This window comes from Arvicola amphibius, chromosome 8, assembly GCF_903992535.2.
Source record: "Arvicola amphibius chromosome 8, mArvAmp1.2, whole genome shotgun sequence".
Lineage (NCBI taxonomy): Eukaryota > Metazoa > Chordata > Mammalia > Rodentia > Cricetidae > Arvicola > Arvicola amphibius.
The window spans coordinates 7,744,691-7,770,535 of NC_052054.1; the positions used below are offsets into that span (position 1 = coordinate 7,744,691).

General features: G+C 48.3%; 1 protein-coding gene across 3 annotated transcripts in view; it reads left to right on the forward strand.

Annotated features, from left to right (window-relative positions):
- Prkn (parkin RBR E3 ubiquitin protein ligase) overlaps positions 1 to 25,845 on the forward strand; it is a 1,148,335-nt gene that overhangs the window by 1,117,314 nt on the left and 5,176 nt on the right. For all 3 annotated transcript variants that reach the window (XM_038339600.2, XM_038339601.2, XM_038339602.2), the window contains exon 11: positions 19,975 to 20,092. In XM_038339600.2, coding sequence (XP_038195528.1) covers positions 19,975 to 20,092 — 118 coding nt within the window. The remainder of the gene's footprint in view (positions 1 to 19,974; positions 20,093 to 25,845) is intronic.

Here is a 25,845-nt window from a genome sequence, read left to right on the forward strand (position 1 = left end):
ATGACAGAGGCACACGGCAGCTTATGAATGCAGCAGAGAAGGCAGAGCCATGGTGGGCCTGAGGGGGACTCCATAAAATGGAAAGGAACTAAGAGATGGGCTGAGAAAAGTGAGCACGTGAGGAGGATGTTCAGCTCTAACTTCACCAGAAGAGGAAACAGTAGAAGCAGGTTTTTGCGGAGGGACAACAGTTTCAGTGTGGACTTCTCCACAGAGGTTTCCAGGAGCAAGAACAACAGATACAGAGCCTCTTGGAGGAGGGAGCGCTCCTGGAGACAACAACAGGGTGTGGGATTGCCTGTCTCCAAAGGGTTATCCTGTCCTCACCCCACTGTATCCCCCAGTCAAGAGAACGTGAGTGACTTTTCCTGTTCCTATGATTTGGGGTTATATTTACTGAGTCACTCGTTGCTTAAATAAAACAGCTTTATTGATGCTATTCCTCCTGAGCCCTCCACTCTGGACACAGCCTAAGTGATGTGCAGACCGAGCGGAATGGTGGTGATAGATCTCCATTACAGCCAGCGCATCCTCCTGGACCGTCCCTCCATCTTGTCTATGGGAGCTAAATAAATGCTAAGGACACCACCAGACTCTCAGTGGTGCGTTTACAAAGCACTTAGCCAGCGTGAAAAGGTTTGCTCGGGAGCAGAAATGGCCCTAGGCTGGCCATCAAAGGAAGCCGTTTGATTTCTTTCTCTTCCAGGCAAGTCACTCAAACACTTACAGCTTTTTTCCCTCTCTGCCGCATGGGGCCAGTAAGATCTACCGAACTATAAATAATGAAATGAAAAGCTATGTGAAGTGTTTTACAAGTCATAGAGTACCGCAAAATGATAAAACGGTGGGGCTTGGGTTGTTTAAGGCTGGATGCTAAAAATGTCAGGTACCACAGAGGGAAAAGGGAAGATGCCATCGAAGGGCAAATAGAAGCAGGTTGTATCCAGGCACACCCCTTCCTTTATAAACTACCTTGTCCTCGCTGTTCCGTCATGACAGTAGAAAACAAGTCATAAATAATCTATTCTCCTAAATTGTAATAGAAAGAGCTGCAGTAACAGAATAACAGAGACTAACTGATTTATGAAGAAAGACGTTTAATTTTGTTGGTTCGGTTGGTTTTTTTGTGACAGGGTTTCTCTGTGTAACAGCTCTGGCTGTCATGGAACTCACTCTGTAGACCAGGCTGGTCTTTAGATCCGCCTGCCTCTGCCCTCCCTAGTGCTGGCATTAAAAGCATGAGTTACCATGACCTGTTTTTAAAAAGGGAGGGGGGTATTGGCTCATGGTTCTGGAAGTCTAAGCATGCACCCTCCCTCATCTGTCGGGCTTCTGAGGAGGGCCTCAGGGCAGTGCGCTCCAGGTAGGAAGTGGAGGGCGAGCAGGCCAACAACCTGTTCCCCAGGAACTAATCTAGCCTAGAAAGACATTCATCTCTCTTAAACGGCACACTTCCCAACACCGCTGCACTGGCGCAGGTTCCACGGGACACTGGCATCACATTTACCCTGGGAGGCAGACCCTTCCAGAACGCACGCTCGCACACACTCACACACGCATGCACGCGTCTCTCTACGCATCCTCCCTGCGCTTGAGAGGTTGCTCTTCTTTTCTCCTGGCATCTTCAACAGCCAGCTCGTGCCCTTTTGCTGTATCCTAGATAGGAACACCAGTAGGCAACGAGTGGCTTGTCCAGTCCTGGTCCTTGGCAGCCTTTGTAACCTAGCTACTTTGAGTGAGAAGCAGACAACTGGGAGCCTCAGCAGGTGGCGTCCTCTAGTGTTTCAGTTCTTGTACTATGCTTAGGTACGGATGGATAGATAGATAGATAGATAGATAGATAGATAGATAGATAGATAGATAGATAGATAGATAGATAGATGATAGGTAGGTAGGTAGGTAGGTAGATTGGTAGATATAGATATATCCTACTTTGACAAGTGTTATAGTCAGGAGTCAGGATCCCTCACCCTTTGACAGCAGGGTTCCATAGTCCCAGCCCCCGACAGACATAGTGTTATATTCCTTGGATCTGGGCATCTAGCTCCATGGCTCTTAAGGGCCGGCAGCTCCCTGAAACCCTTCTATTGGCCAACGCCTGTGTTTCTCTTCTCTGGTTCTGTGCAGCTCTCCATCTCTCTCCCCTCCCACATGCTTCTTGTCCCTTCCCAGGCCGCTCTCTGAAACTCCATAGTTGCCACCCGCGGCTTTGTCCACTGTGGCGACTGTTGTTTCTTTGCCTCGGCTGTCTCTTCTCCCACTGTCTTATGGATGTTTTAGCCGCCCCAGCTGTTGTCTTCAGAGCCACCCCACCGCTGGCTCCTGCCGCTCCGCTGCTGCGACTCCACTGCCTCTCTCGTGGCTCAGCCTCTGTAGCAGTTGAGGCTGCTGGCCACTCCGGCAGCTCTGCCACCACATCTTTCTTTATGTCACCAGTTCAGCCCTCTCTACAAAAGTAAGAAAGTGTCGAGGAGGCCTTTTTAGGCTTTTGTTGAAGCACCAGATGAACAGCACAAGAGGGCGTCTCCCAGCTGTCTCACAGAGGTGTGCCAAATAGCCCGCTACAGCAGAAAAGGGCTCTTTACACCGGTCATGCACACCTCATGGAACCCTCCCTTCTGTACCAGTTACAGTTGTCCCTTGCTGAGTCATCGGGGGAATGTCCCCCCCACTCTGGTCCTAGGGGAAAGGCTGCTGGGTCACTAAGCGTTCACCAAGTCTGCTGGTGGTAAAACCTCCAGTGTAAAGTATCCGAAGCAGCTGTAACTGAGGGCACACAGTTGTGTGCCTTCCTCCATGAAGTGTTCAGAACAGAAGCGCTGGCTTAAAGGTGTCCTACCTACTTCCGCAAGGGTCAGTCCTAGCTCCAGGCAGCCAGCACACCAGTGAGAAGTCCAAAGCTGTCAGTTAAAATCAAATTGCCTCGTCCTCTGTCACAGTTGCTTATTTGCAGAAAATAAAAATCAGGAGTGTTTACAATATTAACTAGCTGTTATTATTAATAGTGATTTTTTATAAACAATGCTCTAACATGCTTAGCAGATGCCCACTGACCCATTAAGCAGCTCTAACCCCCTCATCCCTTTTCCTGGGATGGTCTGACTATAAAGAGAAACACTAAGCTCCCAGCAGGTCTATGGTGGGCCTTTCTTCCACCTAGAGGTCTCAGTACCCCCTGAGATCCTGCCTGGCTGAAGCTGCCAGCCTGTGTGCCCTGCTTTCTTACCTGAGCTCCAGCCAGAGGTAGTTCCTTTCCAGACATCCTCCTCAAGACCCCATCCTGAGGAAGACTTGGAAAAGCCTCCGGTGAAAACAGCTTCCCAAAAGGGGTTTGGACTCTAGAGAGTCTTAGCATCAGTAGTGAGGGGACAGAGACACAGTTCCACACTGTCTCTCTCAGCAGCCTGAGGACTTCCCAAGACTGTTAGGGACCTCAACTCAAGTCAAAGCAAATTTGTGGTTTTCTACACCAGAAAGAATTCATGTAAAGTCAATTTATGATGACACGAACTTGGAGATTTTATTGAAGATATTTTCATATAGGCTTAAGCATGAGGGTTAATAGAGAGGGGACGCTTAGGGGAAGAAAGTCAGACATGCGCGAGAGTGTGAGTGTGGGCTCTTCGAAGAGAAAGCACAGAGAGGAAGACCTGCATGAGTGTGGTCACGGGCTCCTCAGGGAGGGCAGCTATTCATTGCCTTAGTATTTGCCCCGCGTACCAATTTGGTGACTTTCGGGTTCTATAGCAAGCGTCACGAAGGACCCCTTGATAAGTAAAGGAAGTGTGGTGGCTCCAGAAACACCTTGGGTGGAACTGTAATCTGACAAGGCAGAACTAGGAACAGTGGGGCCTGCTCAGGGGATTGGCATGTGTTCTTCTTTGCCATGGGTTTCCTGGTGAGGGCGGTCGTGAGATGTCAGTGATTGTTCTGGAATTCTTGCTCCACCACTGGTGAGGGGGTCAACCAAATTCCAGGGTGAGGGGCTCCTTTCCCCTTCTCAGATCCCCCAAAGTTGCCCTGCCCCTTTAGGTCCCTGTAGCTCACAAGCCAAAGTCCCTGTGTCAACCTGTCACCTGAATCCCCAAGTCTCTCCGCTGTGTTCTAGACTTCATACACAGATTGTTAGAATATCTCAGGCATGGGGGAGAAGTCTGGGAAAGAACGTCGCCACTCATGTGGAAACTGGAGAAATGGGGTACACTGCAAGAGAACAGTGGCTGGACAGTAGCGTGTACCCCACACCAAGCAGGGCAGTCCAGGCCAGCTGCTTTACAGTTCTGGGACGCTAACATGAGCCTCTGTGCATGCAATGTCCAGGTATGAAGTCCTTGCTTGGTAGCTAAGAGTCATAAAAATCAGGATGTCCTGGTAAATCAAAGTTCAGTCCTGGTCCAAAGCCGGAGTCCCAGGCATCTGGATGAGAGTCTGTAATATTGGGGCTACTGCCCTCCAAGGCTAGCAGTTGGGGAATCTAGCCTTGTAAAATTTGTAAAATTTTACAATTTTATCACCAAGGCAGCAGATGTCCATGGTTTCAGGTGAAGGAGCCCCACCCTTTCCTTGGTCTGGCAAGTCCAGTGAGGTCTTGGGGCTGGTTTCCTTGATACTATTGTGATATACCCATGAGCCTCTGCAGTCTCAATTCACCCTCGTGAATGCATAGGGCACCACCCTCCCTACTGCCTGGGCTAACTCACTTGCCAGTACTGCTGCATGGGCGGTACCAGATAGATAGTGCCGTTTAAGTCCACCCAGGAGCGCAGTCACGCTCCGCCCTCTGAGTGGACGCCAGAGCCGCTTGTAAGACATCTCTAGGACCAGATACAGTCTAAAGGACCGCTGTTTCACACAGGATGGAGTAACGTACGCAGGACACAGCTGTGTATAATAACACCACACACTGCACACACATAAGTAATACATGTCACATGTACACACACATAACACACCTCACACCTGCCACACAGCTCAATGTACGTACACAGACACTACACAGAGAAAAGAGAGATTCCACTGAATAACGTGGTGCCCTGGCATTGTCTTCAGCGTGGCTGCAGAGCACCTCTTGCCACTAGAGGGCGCTAAATCCTTAGCCGTGCTCTCAACCTTCCTAACGCTGCAACCCTTTCATACAGCTCCTTACGTTGTGGTGGCCCCCAGCCGTAAAATTATCTTTGTTGCTACTTCATAACTGTAATTTTGCTACTGTTATGAATCATAATTTAAATATCTCTGTTTTCTGATGGTCTTAGGTGGCTCCTGTGAAGAGCCGCTCCACCCCCAAAGGGGTCAGGACGTGTAGGTTAAGAGCCATTGCCTTAAGGAAAATGCTGTGTTCCCAACGAACCAGAAACCAGATTCCCTCGTTTGATTCTTATGCCATGTATGCATCTGAAAAGCTAACAACTGGATTTCGGCTGTCATTTGCCCTTCATTCCTGGGCTGATTAAATTCGGGAGTGGTGGGCAGTGTTCCTGACCATCCACTACGTTGTTAACAGGGAAACTGGGTCCCAGTGCAGGTACTTGAGGCTTACCCACCTGTTCAGACCGTCATGAGTGTGCCATGCCAGAAACATGATCAAGCATGTGTGTTTCCATTGGATGTAAGCTTGAGACTCACCGGCTTGTTCCAGATTGTCATGAGTGTGCTATATATGCCAGAAACATGAGTAAGCATGTGTGTGTGTGTGTGTTTCCATAAGTTCAGAATTTACTGAATAACAGTAACTTCAGAAGGGACCGTGGTTTCCATAGCAACAGTCCCGCCACCCCCCTCCCCACCTGTCTGGCTGAGGCGAATGCAAGCTCATTTGTCCTTTCTTTCTTATATTGTTTTACTTTGTTTTTTAAGACAGAGTCTCATTATGTATCTCTGGTTGGTCTTGAACTTGCTCTGTAGACCAGACTGGCCTCAAACTCACAGAGATCTGACTGCCTCTGCCTCCTGAGTGCTGGGATTAAAGGTTTGCACCTCCATGCCAACTGAGGTTCTTTTTTCCATTCTTAATCCCTAATATGGACTTGCATCACACAGAAATCTATCTCCGCGTGTATGTGTGCACACAGCTTACAGAATGAGCATGCGTTAAAGAGGCTGCAGGGGAGCTCTGGCTGCTGAATTGGGGCGATCTAGCGTGTCATGTTGATAAGACGACAAACCCAAACCTGCCACGGAAGCTGCTGCTGTAAGCGGCCACTGGAGCGTCAGGCTTCAGTGTAAAGACGACTTGGCCACAGGGAAGAGAGGACAGAGCTACTCTAGTCCACGTGAGCCAGCAGGCCGCCCACAGTTAAGTGGGCTACATCAACACTGGGGCACCGAGATGAGATGACGCCCAAGGACAGCCAGGAGTGCTCTATCCACCAGTCCTAATGTGCAGTCTGGGTGTCAGGGAGTAGGTTGCTGTGGGGCCCTTGCCATCCTCACATTGTGTGTCTACCAGCTGCCACTGTCTGAGGTGAGGCGAGAGAGTTACCCATTTCCTTGGTCTGGCATTCCCGAACCACTCTGGGGCCTTGTTCACACGACATGATTTCATTACTTTTCTTTTACTGAAAATAGATTCTTTCCGTCCGTCACATTCTAATTATGGTTTCTCCTCCCTCTACTCCTCCCAGAACCCCCCATCTCTCCTCCCTTCCAGGTCCACACCCTTTCTGTCTCTCCTTAGAAAACAAACAATAATACTAATAAAATAATAATAATAAGATAGATCAAAAACAAACATGTTGGAATAGGACAAAACAGCCTGACAAAAAGAGCTGAAGAAAAAGCATTAGAAACACTTATAGACACAGAGACACACATGTTCACACACACAGGAATCCCATAGAAACTAAATATCAGAAGCTATAATATATAAGCAGAAGACCTGTATAGTTTTTTTTTTAATACCCTGACTTAACATTATGAGACAAAGAACCTCCAGTTGTGTGATTGGGTGTTGGGAGCTGTGGACCACCAGACCCTGAATTTCCTGTAAACAACTTGCTTGCAGCTGCTCTGAACAAAACAACTCATTTTCCTGTGATTGCAGCTGCTCTGAGCACGAGGCCCTGATGGCAGGGGAGTGAGTTCTGGTGGTGCAGCTGAAAGATCCCAAGAGCCGTGGCCAGAGCCCTACATTAGCTGCCCCTGAACACAATAAAGTGGGCATTCCTGGCATTCTTGTCTCAAGCATGACCCATGTCCCCGTGTCTCGGTCTGTGTGTGTTTTTGTGTGTTTAAATCTCAATGCCCCCTTTCCCAGCTCACTAACACGAACCACCTCGTAGTGCAGGCGTCACACAGCAGGCATAGTACCGTAGTACACTGTAGTAGCATGGACTTTACAGTTGGGTTCGTTTTCTGATGACCATTTACTACTGGGCATACGGCCTACCCTTAAGAGTGGTTTATTTCCCTTCTAAGACTCCGTTTGAAAAGCAGATTTTTCATTTGTCAGTGGCTATCCATTGGAGATAGCTTCTGAATGATGGAGGGTGTGTGTCCATCTCTTTTAGCTCTGGGACTCCCTCTGTTGCAGACCACGTGGGCCCTGTGCATGCTGCCACAGTCTCTGAGTCTGTGTGTTCACCAGTCCTGTTGTGTCCAGAAGGCTTTGATCCCTTGGTGCCCTCCATCACCCCTGTCTCTTCCACTCTTTCTGCCCCTCTTCCTCAGATCTCCCTGAACCCCGAGGAGAGGGACTGATGGAGACGTCCCTTTTATTGCTGGATGTTCCCAGGTCTCTCACCCTCTGCACATTGCCCAGCTGGGGGTCTCCATATTGTTCCCATCACTGCTGGAGGAAGCTTCTCTGATGATGGCCGATCGAGGCATTGGTCTGCTGCCCTGGCCTCCGGGTTCCCAGGGAGTCCGGATGCCCATGTGCTCCCAGTCTCGACTCACCTGTGGCTCTTGTACACCAGTAGTAGAAACGACAGCTACTGTCACCATCAGCAAAAACGCCGTTCTAAATCGTGTTGTAAAGTCTATTTATGCGAGTCCGGAACACAGAGTGTGGCGCTGTGTCCACCAGTCCTCAGCCAGAAGCTCTATAGGTCCCATCACCCCGACTTTAAAAAAAACCCAAGTTTAGAATGCACACATTCTTCCAAAACAATAATAAGAGCACGTTGTGAAAATAACAAGGCTTCTACTGTTGCCCAAGCAGCACCATTATTGGTCAGCTCGGTCCCTGAAAGGTGCTGTTCAATTTCTCACCAGCAGGGGGCGGGCTGCTCATAGCATAAACCCACAGCCTGAGCTTCAGCTTGACTTTGTATGCTGGGAGGATAGCGGGGTTTGGTCACTGTCATCAGGCATTGGATTACAGTGTGGAAGGTGGAATTTAAAAACTGGCACTCACTGGAAGAGAACCCTACTGAAGTGTGCCAAGTATCTTCTCAGCACTATGTGGCTTCGACCTTTTCTAGAAAGTAAATTTCAGTTTCACTTTTGGGATTTATTTTCTAGCCCAGGATTACAAATAAATCTCCTAAAACAGGAAAGAGAGCCCTTGTGTGGCTAGTCCCTGCTTCTGATAGTTTATGTGTATATTATCGTGTCCCCTAGCCACTATTTGAGCTGGGAAAGCCACAGATTTGCTTTCAAAAGCATCATGGGGAAGAGGGGTGTGCTTCAATTTATCTGTATTCTTAAGAAGACTCGAGACCCATCAAGGCTCCATCGGTCTTTACCATCAGTGCAAATTCTCCGTCTTGATATTCCTGTCTCTATAGGCTAGAGATGAGGGTGGCAGTGTCAACAGGGCAGCCAAAAGAGGAAACGCAAACAGTCTTCACACTCAGCTCTGTCTCTCATTTCTTCACAGGGTCCCCGTGGTGTCCTTCTCACACTTCCTCAGATGGGAGGAGGCTGGGTCTTCTGCCCAAGGTCATTAGCAAAGAGTGGCATTAGGCTGAAACCCAGGCACGACACGACACTTCGGTGACTCTACTCCTAGCCACATCTCATGACACACACGCTCAAATCTGTTCAAAGGCAGATCCCCAGGAATGCATACAAAAACATCTGTCCCTTCTGGGGTCATAGGTTGTCAAACATGCTAACACTTGGCTTTTCTTGGGCAGTTTGACTCTCTGCCTCTTCCTGTGCATATATAGATAGATGCATGGAAAGAAATATACGTATAGAAAGAGGTATATATAGAAAGATGTATATGTGGTGTAGAAGGAGCGGCGGGGCCCGCGTCCCGCCACCTGGCTAGCTTTACCCAAAATAATTACACAGAAACTGTATTCTTTTAAAACACTGCCTGGCCCATAGTTTCAGCCTCTTATTAGCTAATTAACCCATATTTAGTATTCCGTGTAGCACCACGAGGTGGTCGCTTACCAGGAGAGATCTTAACCTGCATCCATCTCGGAGAGGAGAAGCATGGCGACTGCTTATGGCGACTGCCTGAAGTGTCTCCCCAACTCTGCTTCCTTTTTCCCACAATTCTGTTCTGTCTACTCCGCCTACCTAATTTTCTGTCTCTTAAAGGGCCAAAGCAGCTTCTTTATTAATAACGAAAGTAACACATAGACACTCCTCCATCAATGTGGAGATATATCCATGTGCCCTAGAAGAAACTGTTTTTCTTCAGCTATGAAATATGTAAGAAAAGACAATTCTCTCATATCCATTTCCACTGTGCACACACATGCACTTCTTTCCTAGGGTGGGTTCCCCTGGAGTTCCAGCCAACGAGCTGACTCGTCACGTGCCCTCTGGGAGCCACACTGCGTGTTCTGTGTGGATCTGTGACAGTGCTGAGTCACAGGACGGTCCGCTCCTAGCAACATGATGCCAGTCCTTGCCTTACGGCTTGATGAGTAGGGCTACGCTGGAGTGGGGGCGGGGGCGCTTACCCTCCCGACAGTGCTATTTCCCCAGGCCCAAAAGTGCACTCCTGAGGAGGGACAGTGACACCCACCCCCAAGCCTCTTGCTCCTCAAACCCGAGGGGCATTGTTTAAGGATTTCGCTTTCTGTACCCTGCCGCATGCCCACTGCATGCAAACCTCGAGAATGTGAGCATGCGCACCTGCATTGTCTAAGAGCTCCCAGCGTTTAGAGACCCTTCCAGAAGGGTTGTAGCAATCGCATTAAGACGTTGGTTCAGGATGTAAAACAGAAATGTGTCTGTCTCTGTGCAAATTCTCCAGACGTGCTAGCACATGCATGGGAACTTTCCCCAGTTTCGTGTGACCGTCAGCAGAGGTGTGGTCCCAAACTTCCGGTGGCTCCTCCTGGACCAGGGTGGGAAGCACAAAACCCTTCAGGACCTTCTGTGTGACTTTTGCTAAAGAGAAAGGTCGACATGTGGTAGGTGCCACAGGACAACCAGGGAAGGTAAAGAAGAGGTGCTGATGGTAGCACCTAGGCCTCTGCCTGTCCTGGAAGGTTTCTGAAGGTCAGGCCAAGTGGAGAACCCAGTGATGGCGGGAACAGGCAAGGGCAGTCATTGTTCTAGCATCCCAGGAAATAGGCAGATACAACCTAGAGGCCAGGGTGAGTATCAGAACTTTCCATATTTGTGATCCCGGAGAAACTCTATGTCCATTTGAAACTAGTATGAGTATCTGCTTTGTTTTGTCAGTCAAACGCTTCACAAGGGATTCTGTCTGAGCCAATAGGGTTTCTGTGGCAGAGTGCCAGAGGCTGTATGGCTTACACACAACACAGATTTATCCTTCAGAGCTCCGGGGATTAGGGTCAGGCTCTAGACTAGCTGGGGTCTGGTGAGCACCCTCTGCCAGGTTGCAGACCACTGCCAGGTTCTCACATAATAGAAAGTGAGCAAGAGAGCTGCCTGGCTCCCCTCTAGGAGGGGCCAAATCCTACTCATGAGAGATACCTCAAAGGCCGCCCCCGCCCAAACACCATCCTGCTGTGGCTTCGGGAGTTTTGCAGGCAGCATCTATAAGGGAAGAGGTAACACTGTCAACCTGTGAAAGAGAAAACACTAGAAGCTGCTCATGGCTTTCCTTTTCCCTCTCTCATCCCCAGAGTCAGAACCTTCTTGGTCCTTCTCATTCCTCTGAGCCAACTGATACAGCCAGTCACTCAGTTCACACTAGCATGCAAATGGACACCCAGGCATAGTCTGTTATGTTTGCACCATGCTCATAAGAAGAGAGTTGGCAGGTCCCCTTGGAGAGATGGCAGGTCCCCTTGCAGGGAAATCCTCAAAGGTACTTGGTCAACCTTCAAGTCACACCCACTATATCCTATGGATCCTAGGATCAGAAATCGGTATTTTAACGGAAAAAAAAGATAGATTTTTCTTGGTTTTTAGCACATTATTGTAAATTGGTAGTGCAATCTCTGAGGCTGAGCATATACCCCTTGTCATAGTAAACATTTTGTTCACCTGTCTTAATCTAGCTATGCACAGTAAAGCCTGCACATGTGGGCACACACCCTAAGCCAGAGACATCAATGTTGGGATGTCATGCCAGGGAGTCATGCCAGGTAAGCACAGAGTGTCAGCGTAAGCCGGTTCATCTCCATATCTCTGAGGCTGATCAGCACCGCCCATGTTCCTACACACTGTGATTAGCTAAGTCAACGAGGATGCGTGCAGACTTGAGTGTGGGACCGCCTATCCCAGGCAGATCCAAAGGCCTGAGTACTCATCTCTAAGCGACACGGGGAGATGCTTGAGGTGCCTGTGTTTGCTTTTTAATCGGCATGCAAAGCAGTGGATTTCATCATAGCATTTTCCCACAGTCTGCTTTTTGATCCTTTACCTCCCCCCGCCCCATCCTTGCTGCCCTGCCCAGCAGCACCCTCCCTGCCCCACAGGACCTCTCTACCGCCCACACTCATGTGCCGTGTCCTGAGTTCTTCTCCAGCCTGGCCCTTTTGGAGATCCATATACCTCTTGTGTTTGGACCTCTTTCTGTAGGCTCTGGAAATTCTCCCAAAACTTAATTGAATATATTGTCTCTGCCGTCTGCTGTTGCCTCGGCCCCTTTGTCTACGCTTTGGACTCTTGGGTTTGGTCTCTGGAATGTGTCCTAGACTCCTCACATATTTTAGCCATGTTCATATTTTTTCTTTATATACACCTAGCTGTGTTACTGTCTGGACTTTGTCCTCTCTCTCTCTCTCTCTCTCTCTCTCTCTCTCTCTCTCTCTCTCTCTCTCTCTCTCTCTCGTCTATCGATGATGCTTTGTTTATTCGATGTATTACTTCTTTCATTTCCAGAACTTTTATTTGGTATTTTATCAGTGTCTCAATCCCCTCCTGAATTTTTCTTCAGCTGTGCTGGCTAGTTTTAGCTTAGCTTACCACAAGCTAGAGTTATCTAAGGAGAGGAAATGACAACTGAGAAAATGCCTCCATAAGACTGGAGTGTCGGCAAGCCCATGGGGTGCTGTCTTAACTAGCGATTGATATATGATTAAATGGATGAATGGTGCTCCCACAGGGATCAGTACCACCCCTGGGCAGGTGATACTAGGTTCTATAGGAACTCAGGCTGAGCAAGCCATGTCGGGCAAAGCCAGTAAGCAGCACCCCTCCATGGCCTCTGCATCAGCTCCTATCTCTAGGTTCCTGCCCTGTTTGAGGTTTTGGTTTTTTGAGACAGGGTTTCTCTGTGTAGCTGTAACTGTCGTAGAACTCACTCTGTAGACCACACTGGCCTTAAACTCACAGAGATTTCCTGCCTCTGCCTCCCAGGTGCTGGGATTAAAGGTGTGCGCCACCACCACCCGGCTTTGAGTTCTCGTCCTAACTTTCCTCAGTGATAGATTGTGATATGGAGCTGTGAGCTGACATTCCAACCCAAGCTGCTTTTGGTCATGGTGGTTTTTTTATCACAGCAATAGAAATCTTAACTAAGACATCAGTGTTTATAATTCTTCCTCCAAGTTGCTAAAGGTTTCGTTCACTTTGGTGGCTTCCTCTGTCTGTGTCTGAATAGATGACCTTGCTTCATCTATCTGTTTATTGGGTTCTCCATATGGTCAGTGATCCTTTCTAAAAGCAAAACTGTGAGCCAGGCATGACAGTGCACGCCGTTAGCCCCAAGGGAGTCAGAGGCAGGTAGATCTCTGAGTTTGAGGTCACCCTGGTCTACAAAGCAAGTTCCAGGACAGCCAGGTCTGCATAGAGAAATCCTGTCTTGGAAAAAAAAATCAGTCAGTCAATCAATCAGTCAGTAAGCTGGGGGACCAGTGAGAGGCCTGGCAGGTAAAGGTGTTTGCCACCAACCTGAAGCCCTTAGTTCAACCCTTAGAACCTCTGCTGTGGCAAAGGAGAACCGCTTCCTGTGATCTGTCCCGTGTCCTCCTCACGTGTGCAATGGCACACTCACATGCATGCGTGCTACCGCCTCCGTGTCTGGGGTCACTGGGACCCTGTGGATGAGTCATGATGGGTGTTGTCTCACTTTGGTCTCTTGATTATATTCTGTGTATCCCTTGTGGTGGCTATGCTCTCCAGTTCTAACTCCCTCCTCCCGTTCCCCACCCTTGTTTTCCATGTGAGTCCTCAGGAAGTTTCTTCAGGAGGAATTTTGTTTTCTGCTACTTTGGGGGGAGTGTGTGTACCATGGCATCTGGCGGCCTCTCTGATGAGTCACCGGCAGTCCTGGGGTTGAATAGCAGGAGGTTATTCTGTGAGTTCTACTTGTGCCCCAGTAATTTTCAGGCGCTGGCCTTGGGGTGGAGACGATTGTAGTGTATAGATTTTCATTCATTTACTTATTTTAGAGCTAAGGGTTATCAGTGTTTATAGTGTGAAATAGGGACCTAGCATGGAGGCACACACTTTTAATCCCAGAACTCAAGAAACAGATGCAGACAGATCTCTGAATTCAAAGCCAGCGTGGTCTGCAAGGCACGTTCCAGGACAGTCAGGTTACACAGAGAAACCCCGTCTGGAAGAAGAACAATGGTGTAATGGTGAAATGGTATTGGCGGCATGCAGGTCCAGACACAGCCCCCACATCCCGCACCCACATCCCGCACCCTCATCCCGAACCCCACATCCCGCACCCTCATCCTGCACCCACGTCCCGCACCCCACATCCCGCAGCGTCCCCAGGAGGTCTTTGCAGACAGAGAATCTGTAGTGATGTAGGATTCTTGACTTCACCGCGGAAAAGAATTCCAGGAGGAGTCAGTATCAAGCAGGATCGGAGTTTAAGAGGAAGAAAGTTTCGCAGAGACTCAAGCTCTGGGGTTAGTAGGCAGTGGGGGAAGGGACAGCACAGGTCCAGCCAGTCCAGCCAGCGTGGGCTCTGCAGGAGCCAGGTCTGCAGGGCAGCCTTGTGTTCTGTTTACAGTGGCTTCTGAAGTTACACCTCAAAGGCTGCTAAGGAGCCTTTCCTTCTCATTAAAAGAGATCCTGGGCTGCTTCCAGGCTGGCTTGCATTTCAGCTGATAAGGTAAAAGCCCAGGTCACTCAGGGTGCAGGGGAGGTTACGACGGCTGCACTGTAAACAAAGCCTTGTTTGTAGGATTCCCAGGAAATATCCGGGAAAGGAGTAAGGCTGTCCTTGTCCGTCAGGCAGGCTCAGGCCTGGCTCATTGTGAAATAAAAAAGAAATAGTTTGCTCATTAGAAAATACCTCTGCATAAAAGGAGCGGTGTCTCTGTCAGCACCTTCCACCAGCGTGTTCCTTGTGCCACTTGTGCCCCGGGTTCAGCCCTCAGCTAATGAGGGCTTCAGACTCTCCCTCCTGTGTCCCTTCGTTTTCTCACCTTTCCGTTCTGCTTTGGACCTAGAAGAGAGAGCATGTGTGGTATGTGTGTGTGGTGTGTGTGTATGTGTGTGTGTGTGTGTGTGTGTGTGTTGTCTGTATGTAGTGTGTGTGTGTGTGTGGTATGTGTGTGTGGTGTCTATGTGTGTGCTGTGTTTGTGTGTGTGGTGTTTGTGTGTGTTTTGTATGTAGTGTGTGTGTGTTGTATGTAGTGTGTGTGTGATATGTGTGGGTGGTGTGTAGAGGTTAAACAGAAGTGACTACTGAATGAGAGAGCAAGCATCGCAGTTGGAGACACACAATAGATGGTTTCTGTAGAAATGTAAAATAAGGAAGACATTTGTAGATGAGCCTTGGCATACCACACATGCAGGTGGCGAGGCAGGAGTTGGTAGGAGCCGGTCGGCCCTGTGGTACAGCTGTCTAGCCCTCTGTCTGTCCATCCTTGCATCTGCCAGTGAGGTGCAGCTTCTAGTTTGTCATCCGCAAGGTAATTTTTTTAAAGATTTACTTATTTACTTTACTTTATGTATGAATGTTTTGTGTGCACATATGTATGGGTACTACATGCATTCCTGGTACTGGAGAGGCCAGAAGAAGGTGTTGGATCCTCTGGAACTGGAGTTATGTTTCTGAGCCACAGCATGGGTACAGGGAATGAACCAGGGCCTGCTGATGCTCTAAACCACAGAGCCGTTTCTCTAGCCCTGAGTCTTTACAGTGTATCTAGCAGGAGCAAATTAGACAAATGGTATAGGCGTGGCAATGGGCAGAGCCTCGTCCTGCTGAGAAATCGAAGCTGGTTCTTGCCTTGGTTTTTCATGCTTGTGTTTCTCAGAAGTCAGATAATTCATGTGTGTATTTTGAGGTGCAACTTTTTGGAGCATCTTTAAATGTCAATCACAGTCTTACATCAGGAATAAGAAATTGGGAACTTCATTATAATCTTGACTTTGTATATTTATAAGACTATTTGGTACTTTAACTTGTTCAATATGAATAAATATATTTAATATACAACAAGAAACACAGAACAGTTCCCTCTCTAAAGGGAATCACAGAGAGTTTATTCTGAGGTAAACATAAGTAGCCAAGGCTAGGAATGGCGATCCTGGATGTGTCAATTAGCCAAGGCCAGCAATGGCAGGCCTGAGTGTGCTCAATGACCTGTGCTGCTATGGGCAAGGTTACGTGCAGTTTTCTAGTCACGGAACAAAAGTATGGCATAGTGGTACACTCCCGTGATCCCAGGAGAGGGAGGAGGATCAGGGGTACAAGCACTGTCAGCTGCACAGTGAGTTTGAAGCCAGTGTAGACTACATGAGACCCTGTCTCAAAACAAGAGAAAACCCATATAAGTGATATGCCAACGTATCTGCCAGACATGTGGGTAGAAACATCAGGTGGCCAGGTCGCATCACAGTGGGAAATCTCTGCCACCGTTTTCAAATGCTTTCTGACAACATGCTTAGCTCTGGGCTTGATGCTCTGTGGTCTGCTCAGAACATATTCCCGAAGTTTTATCATATTATGGAGTTCTAATCCACAAGGAAAAGTCCACAGACTCAATTGAAATTATAATTAAATGAATTTATGAATTACCGCTGGCCATGCAGAAGAGGCTGGAAGAAGGGTTTTAAATGGTGGGCAACACAGTCATCTCATTTTGTGTCATGCACAGCTCATTCCCCCCAGCTAGTAGAGAGCCGCCCCCCACTCTCTGTTTACAGAGAAACAAGTGGGTTTGTATAAGTGGGAGCAAACAGCCATTTTACAACCCTGGGGAGGGGACAAGTAGTCAACGTTGCCAGGACCTCATCTTTTAGGGGTGTAGAATGGGTGCCTAGCTCAAAAAGAAGAAATAGTCAAAGCTGGGCCAGATATAGAGGCCGGTGATAAATGGCTATCGAGAAGACAGACTGCAGCCCACGCTTTTGTCTCTGAACCTGCAGTATTCTGTCTTTTCATAATCGAGACGTTCTGGTTGGCCAATCAGCCTGCAGAATCTTTACTACCAGTGTGACTTCTTTGGAGAACTTAAATTCATAAGTCTATTGCCAATTACATAGACTACGAAACTGTATGTATAGCTTAATTTTCACACCATAACATATAAAGCAAACACACAGTCCCAGCACCTGCTTTGGGAAACACAGGTTCCCACTCTCTCTGACAGCTTCAGACAACTAAGGGAAGATTTACTTTGTTATCTCTGAAGAGATAAAGTCAGTCATGGTGGTGAGTGCTGGTGTTCAGCCTCCTCCCTCCTTTCTCCATCTTTGTTCGGTCCAGGCCCCCAGCTCATGGGATTGCATTACCCACATTCAGCATGGACCTTTCTTCCTTGGCTAAGCCTCCATGAATACACCCTCGCATAAATACGCAGAGCTGTATTTCCTAGGTGATCCTAATGCCAGTTAAGTTGGCAGTGAGAATCAGCCACCCTAAACCCCTAGTCGCTGGGCCTTAAGACCACATGTGCGTCCCACAGACTGAAGCCACACGTATTAAAGTCAAAATGCGGGTCTGAGGGCAAGATCTTGAAACAGTCCTCATCAATCTGCACATCTGCTGACGGACAGGCCCCTGCAGGGCTTGGCTCACAAGTCCAGTTGCTGTCGGCTGAAAACTTGCTAGTGAGCATCCATGCGTGGGGCTGGCAGCATCAGGCCTCCAAGGTTGTTGAGTTTAGTCAGCATCAAAGCTACCGAGTAGCCCTGGGAATTTTTTTTAAAGATAGCTTTGTTTATTTATCTATCTATGTATTTATTTATTATGTGTACAGTGTTCTACCTCATACCAGAAGAGGGCACCAGATCTCACTATAGATGGTTGTGAGCCACCATGTGGTTGCTGGGAATTGAACTCAGGACCTCTAGAAGAGCAGCCAGTGCTCTTAACCTCTGAGCCATCTCTCCAGCCCAAGGGGAATATTTTTTAATCATTATTACGAGTTAATAAAATGACTCGAATGCTTGTATTAAAGCATAGAGATGGATAGGTAGGTGATGTGGGAGGAGTTAAAAAATAGATAGATAGTTATAGTTGTTTTCCTTTGTTATGATAAAAGATAATATATATAAATATTATAACTAATTCTTACTTGATAAAGTTAAAGCCTTTTTTGTTTAAGCAGAAAAAGGGGAAATGATGTGGGAGGGTCTTCTGTTTTAATAAAGAAACTGCCTTGGCCAGCCCTTAGGTGGGTGGAGTAGACAGAACAGGAAGAAGGAAGTGAGGTAGATGGCTCAGTCAGATGCCACACCTCTCCTAAGTGAGATAAATCGCCATGCCTCTGCTCTCTGAAGCAGACTGCCATGCCTCTCCTCAGGGAGACAGACGCGATGGAGCCAGCCACCAGGTCAGACATTCTGAATCTTTCCCGGTAAGACACCACTCGTGGTGTTACACAGATTGTTAGATATGGGTTAGCCAAGATGTGAATAAGAGGCTAAAACTAATGGGTCAGACAGTGTTTAAAAAAATACAGTTTGTGTGTTGTTATTTCGGGTAAAGCTAGCTGGACGGCCAGGAGCTGGGTGACAGGAATACAGCCCACAGCTCCTCACTACAGGTAGGTAGGTAGGTAGGTAGGTAGGTAGATAGATAGATAGATAGATAGATAGATAGATAGATAGATAGATAGATGGATGGATGGATGGATGGATGGATGGATGGATGGATGGATGCACAAATAGATGCCATAGTGGACAAGGTGAAGGGACTCTATTTGGATTACCATTTTGAAATACAGTCCCAAATCACAACAGCCTTCTACTAAATCTAAAAATGATTTGTTCTTGCTCTATGTTCTTGCTCTTGCCGGTACTTGATGTTAGCAGACGGTGTCATAATGTCTGAACCAGGCAGGAGCAGAAGGAAGCAACCATCTGGAGCAGCTCCTTTGGGGCTCCTTCTCTAGCTGAGGGGGTCTTAGTCAGTTTTCTGTAGTGATGGGAGCAGCAAGCTGCTTCCCGCCACACGGCTAGCTTTACCCAAAATAATTACATGGAAACTGTATTCATTTAAACACTGCCTGATCCATTAGTTTCAGCCTCTTATCAGCTAATTCTTACATCTTGCTTTAACCCATATTTAGTAATCTGTGTAGCACCACGAGGTGGTGTCTTACTGGAAAGGATCTTAGCTTGCATCCATCTCAGAGAGGAGAGCTATGGTGTCTGCCTGAGGCGTCTGCCTGACTCTGCTTCTCTTTCTCCCACAATTCTGTTCTGTCTACTCCACCTACCTAATCTTCTGTCCAATTAAAGGGCCAAGGTAGTTTCTTTATTAACCAATGAAAGTAACACATAGACAGATGACCCTCCTCCATCAGTTTTCAACTGCATTAGATTGTCAACATTCAAATATTGGGGGTGGGGAAGGCAGCCAGCCCGTAGCAGGCAGTTAAGAGTCAAGGACGGTCTAGTACTTGATGGCATGAATGGTGGTGCCAAGTGCACCATGGCTTTTACTACACCATAGATCTTGGAGGAATTTACATCATCAGCCAACAACATGAGTCCCACGCTCATCTCAGAACTTAGGGAAATGAACCTCCAGCTCTCAGTGCCCGTGTTTTATATACACCCGAGAGGACTCTCAGAGGGGATGAGCAGTCAGCCCTTGTCAAAGTCTTCCATCTGAGTGAGCTGAGCCCAGGCAGCTGCTTCCAGAGCCCAGGGTCCTCATCTCTGCTGTCAGCAACTCCAGAAGTTTGCCTCTCTGTCATCACCATGTTCTCTCTGCTGTGCCTTCTGGGATAGCATCAGAGCCTCCCATTTTTCAGGGGCAGGAAGTAAGGGGAAGAGATGCAGAGGGAGTTAAAAGTGAAGACTGTAGATTCATGAGACTCTCCCACTTCCCAGTGTGTGCTCACTGTCCATGCCTTGAATCCTCTGAAAGGACAGCTAGTGTGTTCACACACGACGAAGGGTCTAACGAGAGGCATGTGAAGCGTTAACGACGTGCTTATATATTAACTACATTCTAGGTATCATGTATTACAGTCACATAAAATTCTCAGACCACAGCACTCCAACTGCGCAATCTTAGCCCATAAGCATATGCCATGTGCCAAGAACACAGTGCCCACACTTGCCCAATGCTTGTACGGCACTTGTCAAACAAGTTCATATTTAAGCTTCTTGCCTGAAGGCACTTCCATCTCTGAGAAGTATCTGCACCATCCCTTCAAGGAATGTAGACTTAAATCCCAGCAATAAAGACCCAAATTTAAATTCCTTTCGTCTCTCCCAATCCAGGCCTACCGAGTGGACAGAAGGGCTGCTGAGCAAGCTCGCTGGGAGGAGGCCTCTAAAGAAACCATCAAGAAAACCACTAAGCCTTGTCCTCGCTGCAATGTGCCAGTGGAAAAAAATGGTGAGTGTGAGCCAAGAGGAGAGCCATGCAGCCTGCACCCTCCTGCACAGCACGGTGGCCTGTGGGGGCAGGGCAGTTGGGCTTGGGGGAGGGTCCACAGCTTGAGGCTGGCTTGGTAGAGTGTGAGTGGGTCAGTTCTTCTTCAGCGTGGAATTGCTTAACCTCCAAAACCCGAACCCCACTACAACTACCCTAGCGTCTTTCCGGAGATTTGGGCTGCTCTCATAGCTAATATACTTTAGGAGGCAGGAGACAAAGGCAGTGTCCTAGGTGGTTTCTAGGGGATGAAATTCCATCCTTGGACTGGGAGCCGAGGTGGTAAATGAAACTGTCTGGTGAGGTGGTGGCCAGCAATGGGTGACACTGAGTGCACCAGGACTCATTCCAATGTCAGTGGAGAGACACACAAGACACGCCAGTGTCCCTTCTTCTTAATGACATCAGACGCTTGGCATCTGATGAGTCGTCCGCTCTTCTCACAACAACAGAGTCCTCCGTAGGCCCCCAGAACCCAGACTGAGGGACCAGGAGCACTGCCACGTCAACTGCATTGGTGGGGTGATGGCAGCTCCACCTCCCCTTGTGGATAATAATAACAGAAGGAACTAAGTGTGTTGCGCACTCACTAACTGCTTGTCCAAGTCCTCTGGCAGGATAGAGCATCTTCTCCGGCCAGCATTCCCAGAGCACATCAATGCGTTAAAGCGCGTCAGATCTTATTTGGTACAGAACAGGGGTAGATTTCTTTAATCAGCTTTTTCTCAGACACTTCTGGCCGTGAACAGCCTCCCCCTGCCCTGCATGCACACCCCATCACTCCTGGTAATATCCTTGAAGGCTGGGGCTCCCTTCAGTTCTCGGGTCCCTACTGCAAGGGAGGCAGTGCCCTAAATGACACTAGTGCCCAGCTCCCCCATTCGGATGCCAACATTACTGGACTTTGGAAAGGGACCTTTTATTCTGCCTCCCAGCAAATCTTCTGTGACTTTCAAGAATCCAAAACGACGATTTGAACATATCTCTGAAGGGAATGAAATGAGAACAGGGCAAGTTCTTCTAGAATGTTCCACCTCGCAGTCAGTAGACAAAACCATGCACGTTCATGCTCGAATGGTTCCTCTTTGCTGACCTTCTCTAGTCCAGGTATTGTCTGACCTGAAGGACTGTCCCTTCCTGACTCGTGCAATCATATCCCTAGCCTCATTAAAGCTGGAACCTCATTACTGTGGAGAACCCAGAGCCCTTAGACTGAACGATGCACCCTTCCCACTCCTGCATTCATGGGTCAGAGGGCTTGGCTCTCCAAGAGAGTGGGGATCAGCTCAACTCTGCCATGATCTTTCTCTGCTGGCCATGTCCTCAAAGTACAGAATGGATTGCCTTTGAGCATGAGGAGGAACTGCCAAGTATGCTTTTCAAACTACAGACTCCTGGGCTTCCATCCAGACCTGAGTACCTATGTTTTAAAGTTCATAACAAGGTCTCCCAAGAGGCTCTAGGGCTATGCTGGCAAACAAGCATCCTTCGGGCATATAGCTATGTGCAGCATTTCTCCTCCCCTAGTCAACAGCAAGCATACGTCATGCAGAGGACGTTGAACAGAGAAACCAGGCACCAGCATCATTTAGAATATTGTCTTGCCTACAGCAGGGACACAAGAACCAAAGCAAGTTTCACACCCCGAGAGCCACTACTGATGCAAAACATAGCTCTTCCCCCAAAGAGAAAAATAATTTATTCTGAGCCAAACTTGAGTGACCATGATGTGGGAACACAGATTCAAGTTGCCCAGAATGACACGTCCCACCGCGGAAGAGGCTACGTAAACTTTAGAGTCATTGAACAACAACAGCGACAAATCAGAAATGCACACATTTACCAGATAGATTGGCGGGGACATCATATGGGTTAGATACAGCCGAGCAGGAAGGACTCCGCTAAAGTCCTCAGGTGATGCCAGACGCCAGCCTTAGCTTGAGGCTTGCGAGAAGCTTGGTGCGCTAAGTTCACCAGTATGTTCTGTTCTGAAGGCTTTGTCTAACAGACACGAAGCTGTTAGACCAGGTACAGGAACCAGTGACAAGAGACTATTAAGGGGCTGAAGACAGACCAGGGCCACTTGGCGCTCAATCTGTAGCATTCCGTCACTCCACGTTCACAAAGTGAAGGCAATAATTCTGCAGAATCAGCGGCACAGAGGTGGCCCTTTCAGGGAACACCTGTCCGTAGCACTAAGGGCATCATTCTGGTGCCTCTGCAGGCTCCATCACGCTCACTGGAGAAGCAGTTTCTCACACCTCCTTCTGGCACACTCTGGACTTCCCCTGTGCCATCCTCCCTCTTCCCCTTATCATTGTCATTGTGTTGCTGGCTTCGGGGAGGTTCCTGGGAATTGGGTCCCTTCCATTCTGCCCCCAACAGCTGGTTGGCTCCAGAGGGCTCCCTGTGTGGACTGCACTGTCTGGAGGGCTGGAGGAGAAGCTGAGCTCTGGTCTGCTTGAGTTCCAGTCCTCCTTCAGCCATTGTCACCTGTGTTTCTAGCACTGGATGCTGGGTACCTGTCACCTGTTTCTCCCTCTGGGACACAGGGACCATCTGTTGGCCTTGTGCAAAGCCAGGATGAAGGCTGAATGGCGCGATGTCTGCGAGGGGCGATGTCTGCGAGGGGCATGCTAGCGGGACTTCTCAGCAAATGCTGCCCAGCATCAGTCTTGTTCTGATCAGACAGGGATCTTTGATGAGTGGGTCACACAGCTATGTTAGGCGACCAGTCAGCATCTATGTGGCCGAGAAGATAATATATGTAGGAGGTAGGGTGGGGCTGTTGGGTATAACTTGGGATGAGAGGCTAGACAGTGGACACTGTTGCCCTCCCTTCTGCCCTGGTGACCAGCTCTTCTCTGAGGGCTGTGTGCTATAAGATCACCTTGCCTGTTTTTCTGGGTATTGGTGGCACCCAGGCCACCAGGTGCTGAGAGCCGGCTGGCTGCAGAATGAAAGCTGGCAGACCTGTACCAAACACTCGAGCCTTTAAAATAACATCTTTCTCAACACCAACAAGAGTATGCCTAGGGTACAAGAGTCTTCCAGGGTACGAGAGGCAGGCTTAGCTCAACCCAAGCCCCCGACTCTGAGTCCCCGATGCCTGGGAAAGGAATTCAGTTGGTGACCCTCACCGTTTATTTGCATGTTGGGATGACCCTGGAAGGACAATGGTTAGCGCGTACCTACAAAGAGCACGAGGGTCGGTAGGGTTAAGAGACCCCACTCCAGTTCTGCCTGCCACACCCAGGGTGTGATCACATGACAGGAGAAAAAGAAAAAAGATGCAAATGGCCTTGCCAGAACAGAATATTAAGTGGCTACTAACGCCAGCACCTGCTGTACAGACTTGAAAAGCACAAGCTAAATAGGACAAAACCATTTTTCCGAGTATGCAATATCCCAGAGAAATGCAGATTTGACCCAGGCAAGGAAGAAGCAAGGACCACATGTGCAAAAACAGTGGGGTACAAACAGCACACCTGGCTGAGCCGGAAGTCCGTTGCTTGCTAGCATTCTTAGGAACAGTGTACCAGGACACAGTGTGTAGGGCCACTGTGAGAGCCAAGGGGCTTAAGCTTGATTCCCCAAAACAGAGCGCCATTCAAATGAATTACCTGATGAGATCTGCTGAGACACAGGCCACACCACAGGCATGGAGGTGGAGCTGAGAAGCCAAGTAAGTGACTCACCAATATAGATGGTTTCCAGCAGGGTCATTTCCTAGAAATGCTGTCATAGGCTATAAAGGGGAGAAACTCACTCATGGCCTGTAGAGTGTTAGCCTCTGACCCCCACCCTACACACACACACACACACACACACACACACACACACACGTGTGCACGCACATGCGCGCAGGCACACTCACTAAGAATAAATAAGTAAATACTTTTATTAATGGAGACAGGGTTTATCTGTGTAGCCCTGGCTGTCCTGGAACTCACTCTGTAGGCCAGGCTTGCCACAAACTTTGCCTTCTGATTGCTGGAACTAAATGCATGCACTACTACCTGACTTAATGAATCTGTGTGTGTGTATGTGTGTGTATATGTGTGTGTGTTTGTGTGTGTGTGTGTGTGTGTGTGTGTGTGTGTTTCAAGGCAGAGTTCCTTTGTGTAGCTTTGGAGCCTGTCCTGGAACTTGCTCTGTAGACCAGGTTGGCCTTGAACTCACAGAGATCCGCTTGCCTCTGCCTCCCAAGTGCAAGTGCTGGGATTAAAGGTGTACGCCTCCATAGCCTGGCTATACTTTGTTTTGTTTTGTTTTTCAAGATTAATGTGTGTATTTTTAAGGATAATATTAGTCACTATCCTGGAATTCACTGATTTGGCTGGCCTAGGCTAAACTGGCTGGCCCCAAGGGTCCACCTGTCACTGCCTGGGATTACAAATCCAGGCCACCATACCTAACCCTCCTCTTAACATGGGCTTTGGGGATTGAAGTTGAGCCTTCGTGCTGCCAAGTTAGGCACTTCACCACCTGAAGCATCCATTTCCCCAGCTCCACGGTTACACTTCTCAACACAGAGTAAACCGGGTTCCTCCTCCTATGATCCCCTCCAACTTCCCCGATCATCAGACAGGCAAGGTCATGCTTGCTTCTCAGATCAGTGCCTGTGGTGTGGTTGGATCTGCCAGCAGGTAATATGGAAGCTCCAGCTCACTGGCTCTGTCCTGCCCACAGGCCTTCCCTGTCTTGGTTGTCAGTCTAGAGACAGAGTTCCCCGTGAGAAGAGCCACAGTCCCTTCAGGTCAATATCAGACGGTTGTGGAGCAATCGTCAACTCCCCATTTCCGTTTACAGCACGTGTCCCTTAATAATGGGACACAATATAAGTGTGTCCCCAGACACAGCTGTCATTGCTCAGGAGGTTCAGGGAGTATGGGACGACTGAGGCAGCTGCAGTGAGGTGTGGTGAGGACTCCTCAGAACTTCTCTGAAAGTAGAACATAAGTAAAGCACGTGATGAGATGGTTATTTCTAATAATAAAAGTGTCTTGATTTAAACCAGTCATATAGCAGATCATCCCAATTCTCAAATGGTTGAGCACAGCTGTATACAGTCTACGTCATCAAATGGTACACACTGAGCACAGCTGTATACAGTCTACCATCATCAAATGGTACACACTGAGAACAGCTGTATACAGTCTACCATCATCAAATGGTACACACTGAGCACAGCTGTATACAGCCTAACATCATCAAATGGTGCACACTGAGCACAGCTGTATACAGTCTAACATCATCAAATGGCACACATTGAGCACAGCTGTATATAGTCTACCGTCATCAAACGGTACACACTGAGCACAGCTGTATACAGTCTACCGTCATCAAATGGTACACACTGAGAACAGCTGTATACAGTCTACCATCATCAAATGGTACACACTGAGAACAGCTGTATACAGTCTACCATCATCAAATGGTACACACTGAGCACAGCTGTATACAGCCTAACATCATCAAATGGTGCACACTGAGCACAGCTGTATACAGTCTAACATCATCAAATGGCACACATTGAGCACAGCTGTATATAGTCTACCGTCATCAAACGGTACACACTGAGCACAGCTGTATACAGTCTACCGTCATCAAATGGTACACACTGAGAACAGCTGTATACAGTCTACCATCATCAAATGGTACACACTGAGAACAGCTGTATACAGTCTAGCATCATCAAATGGCACACATTGAGC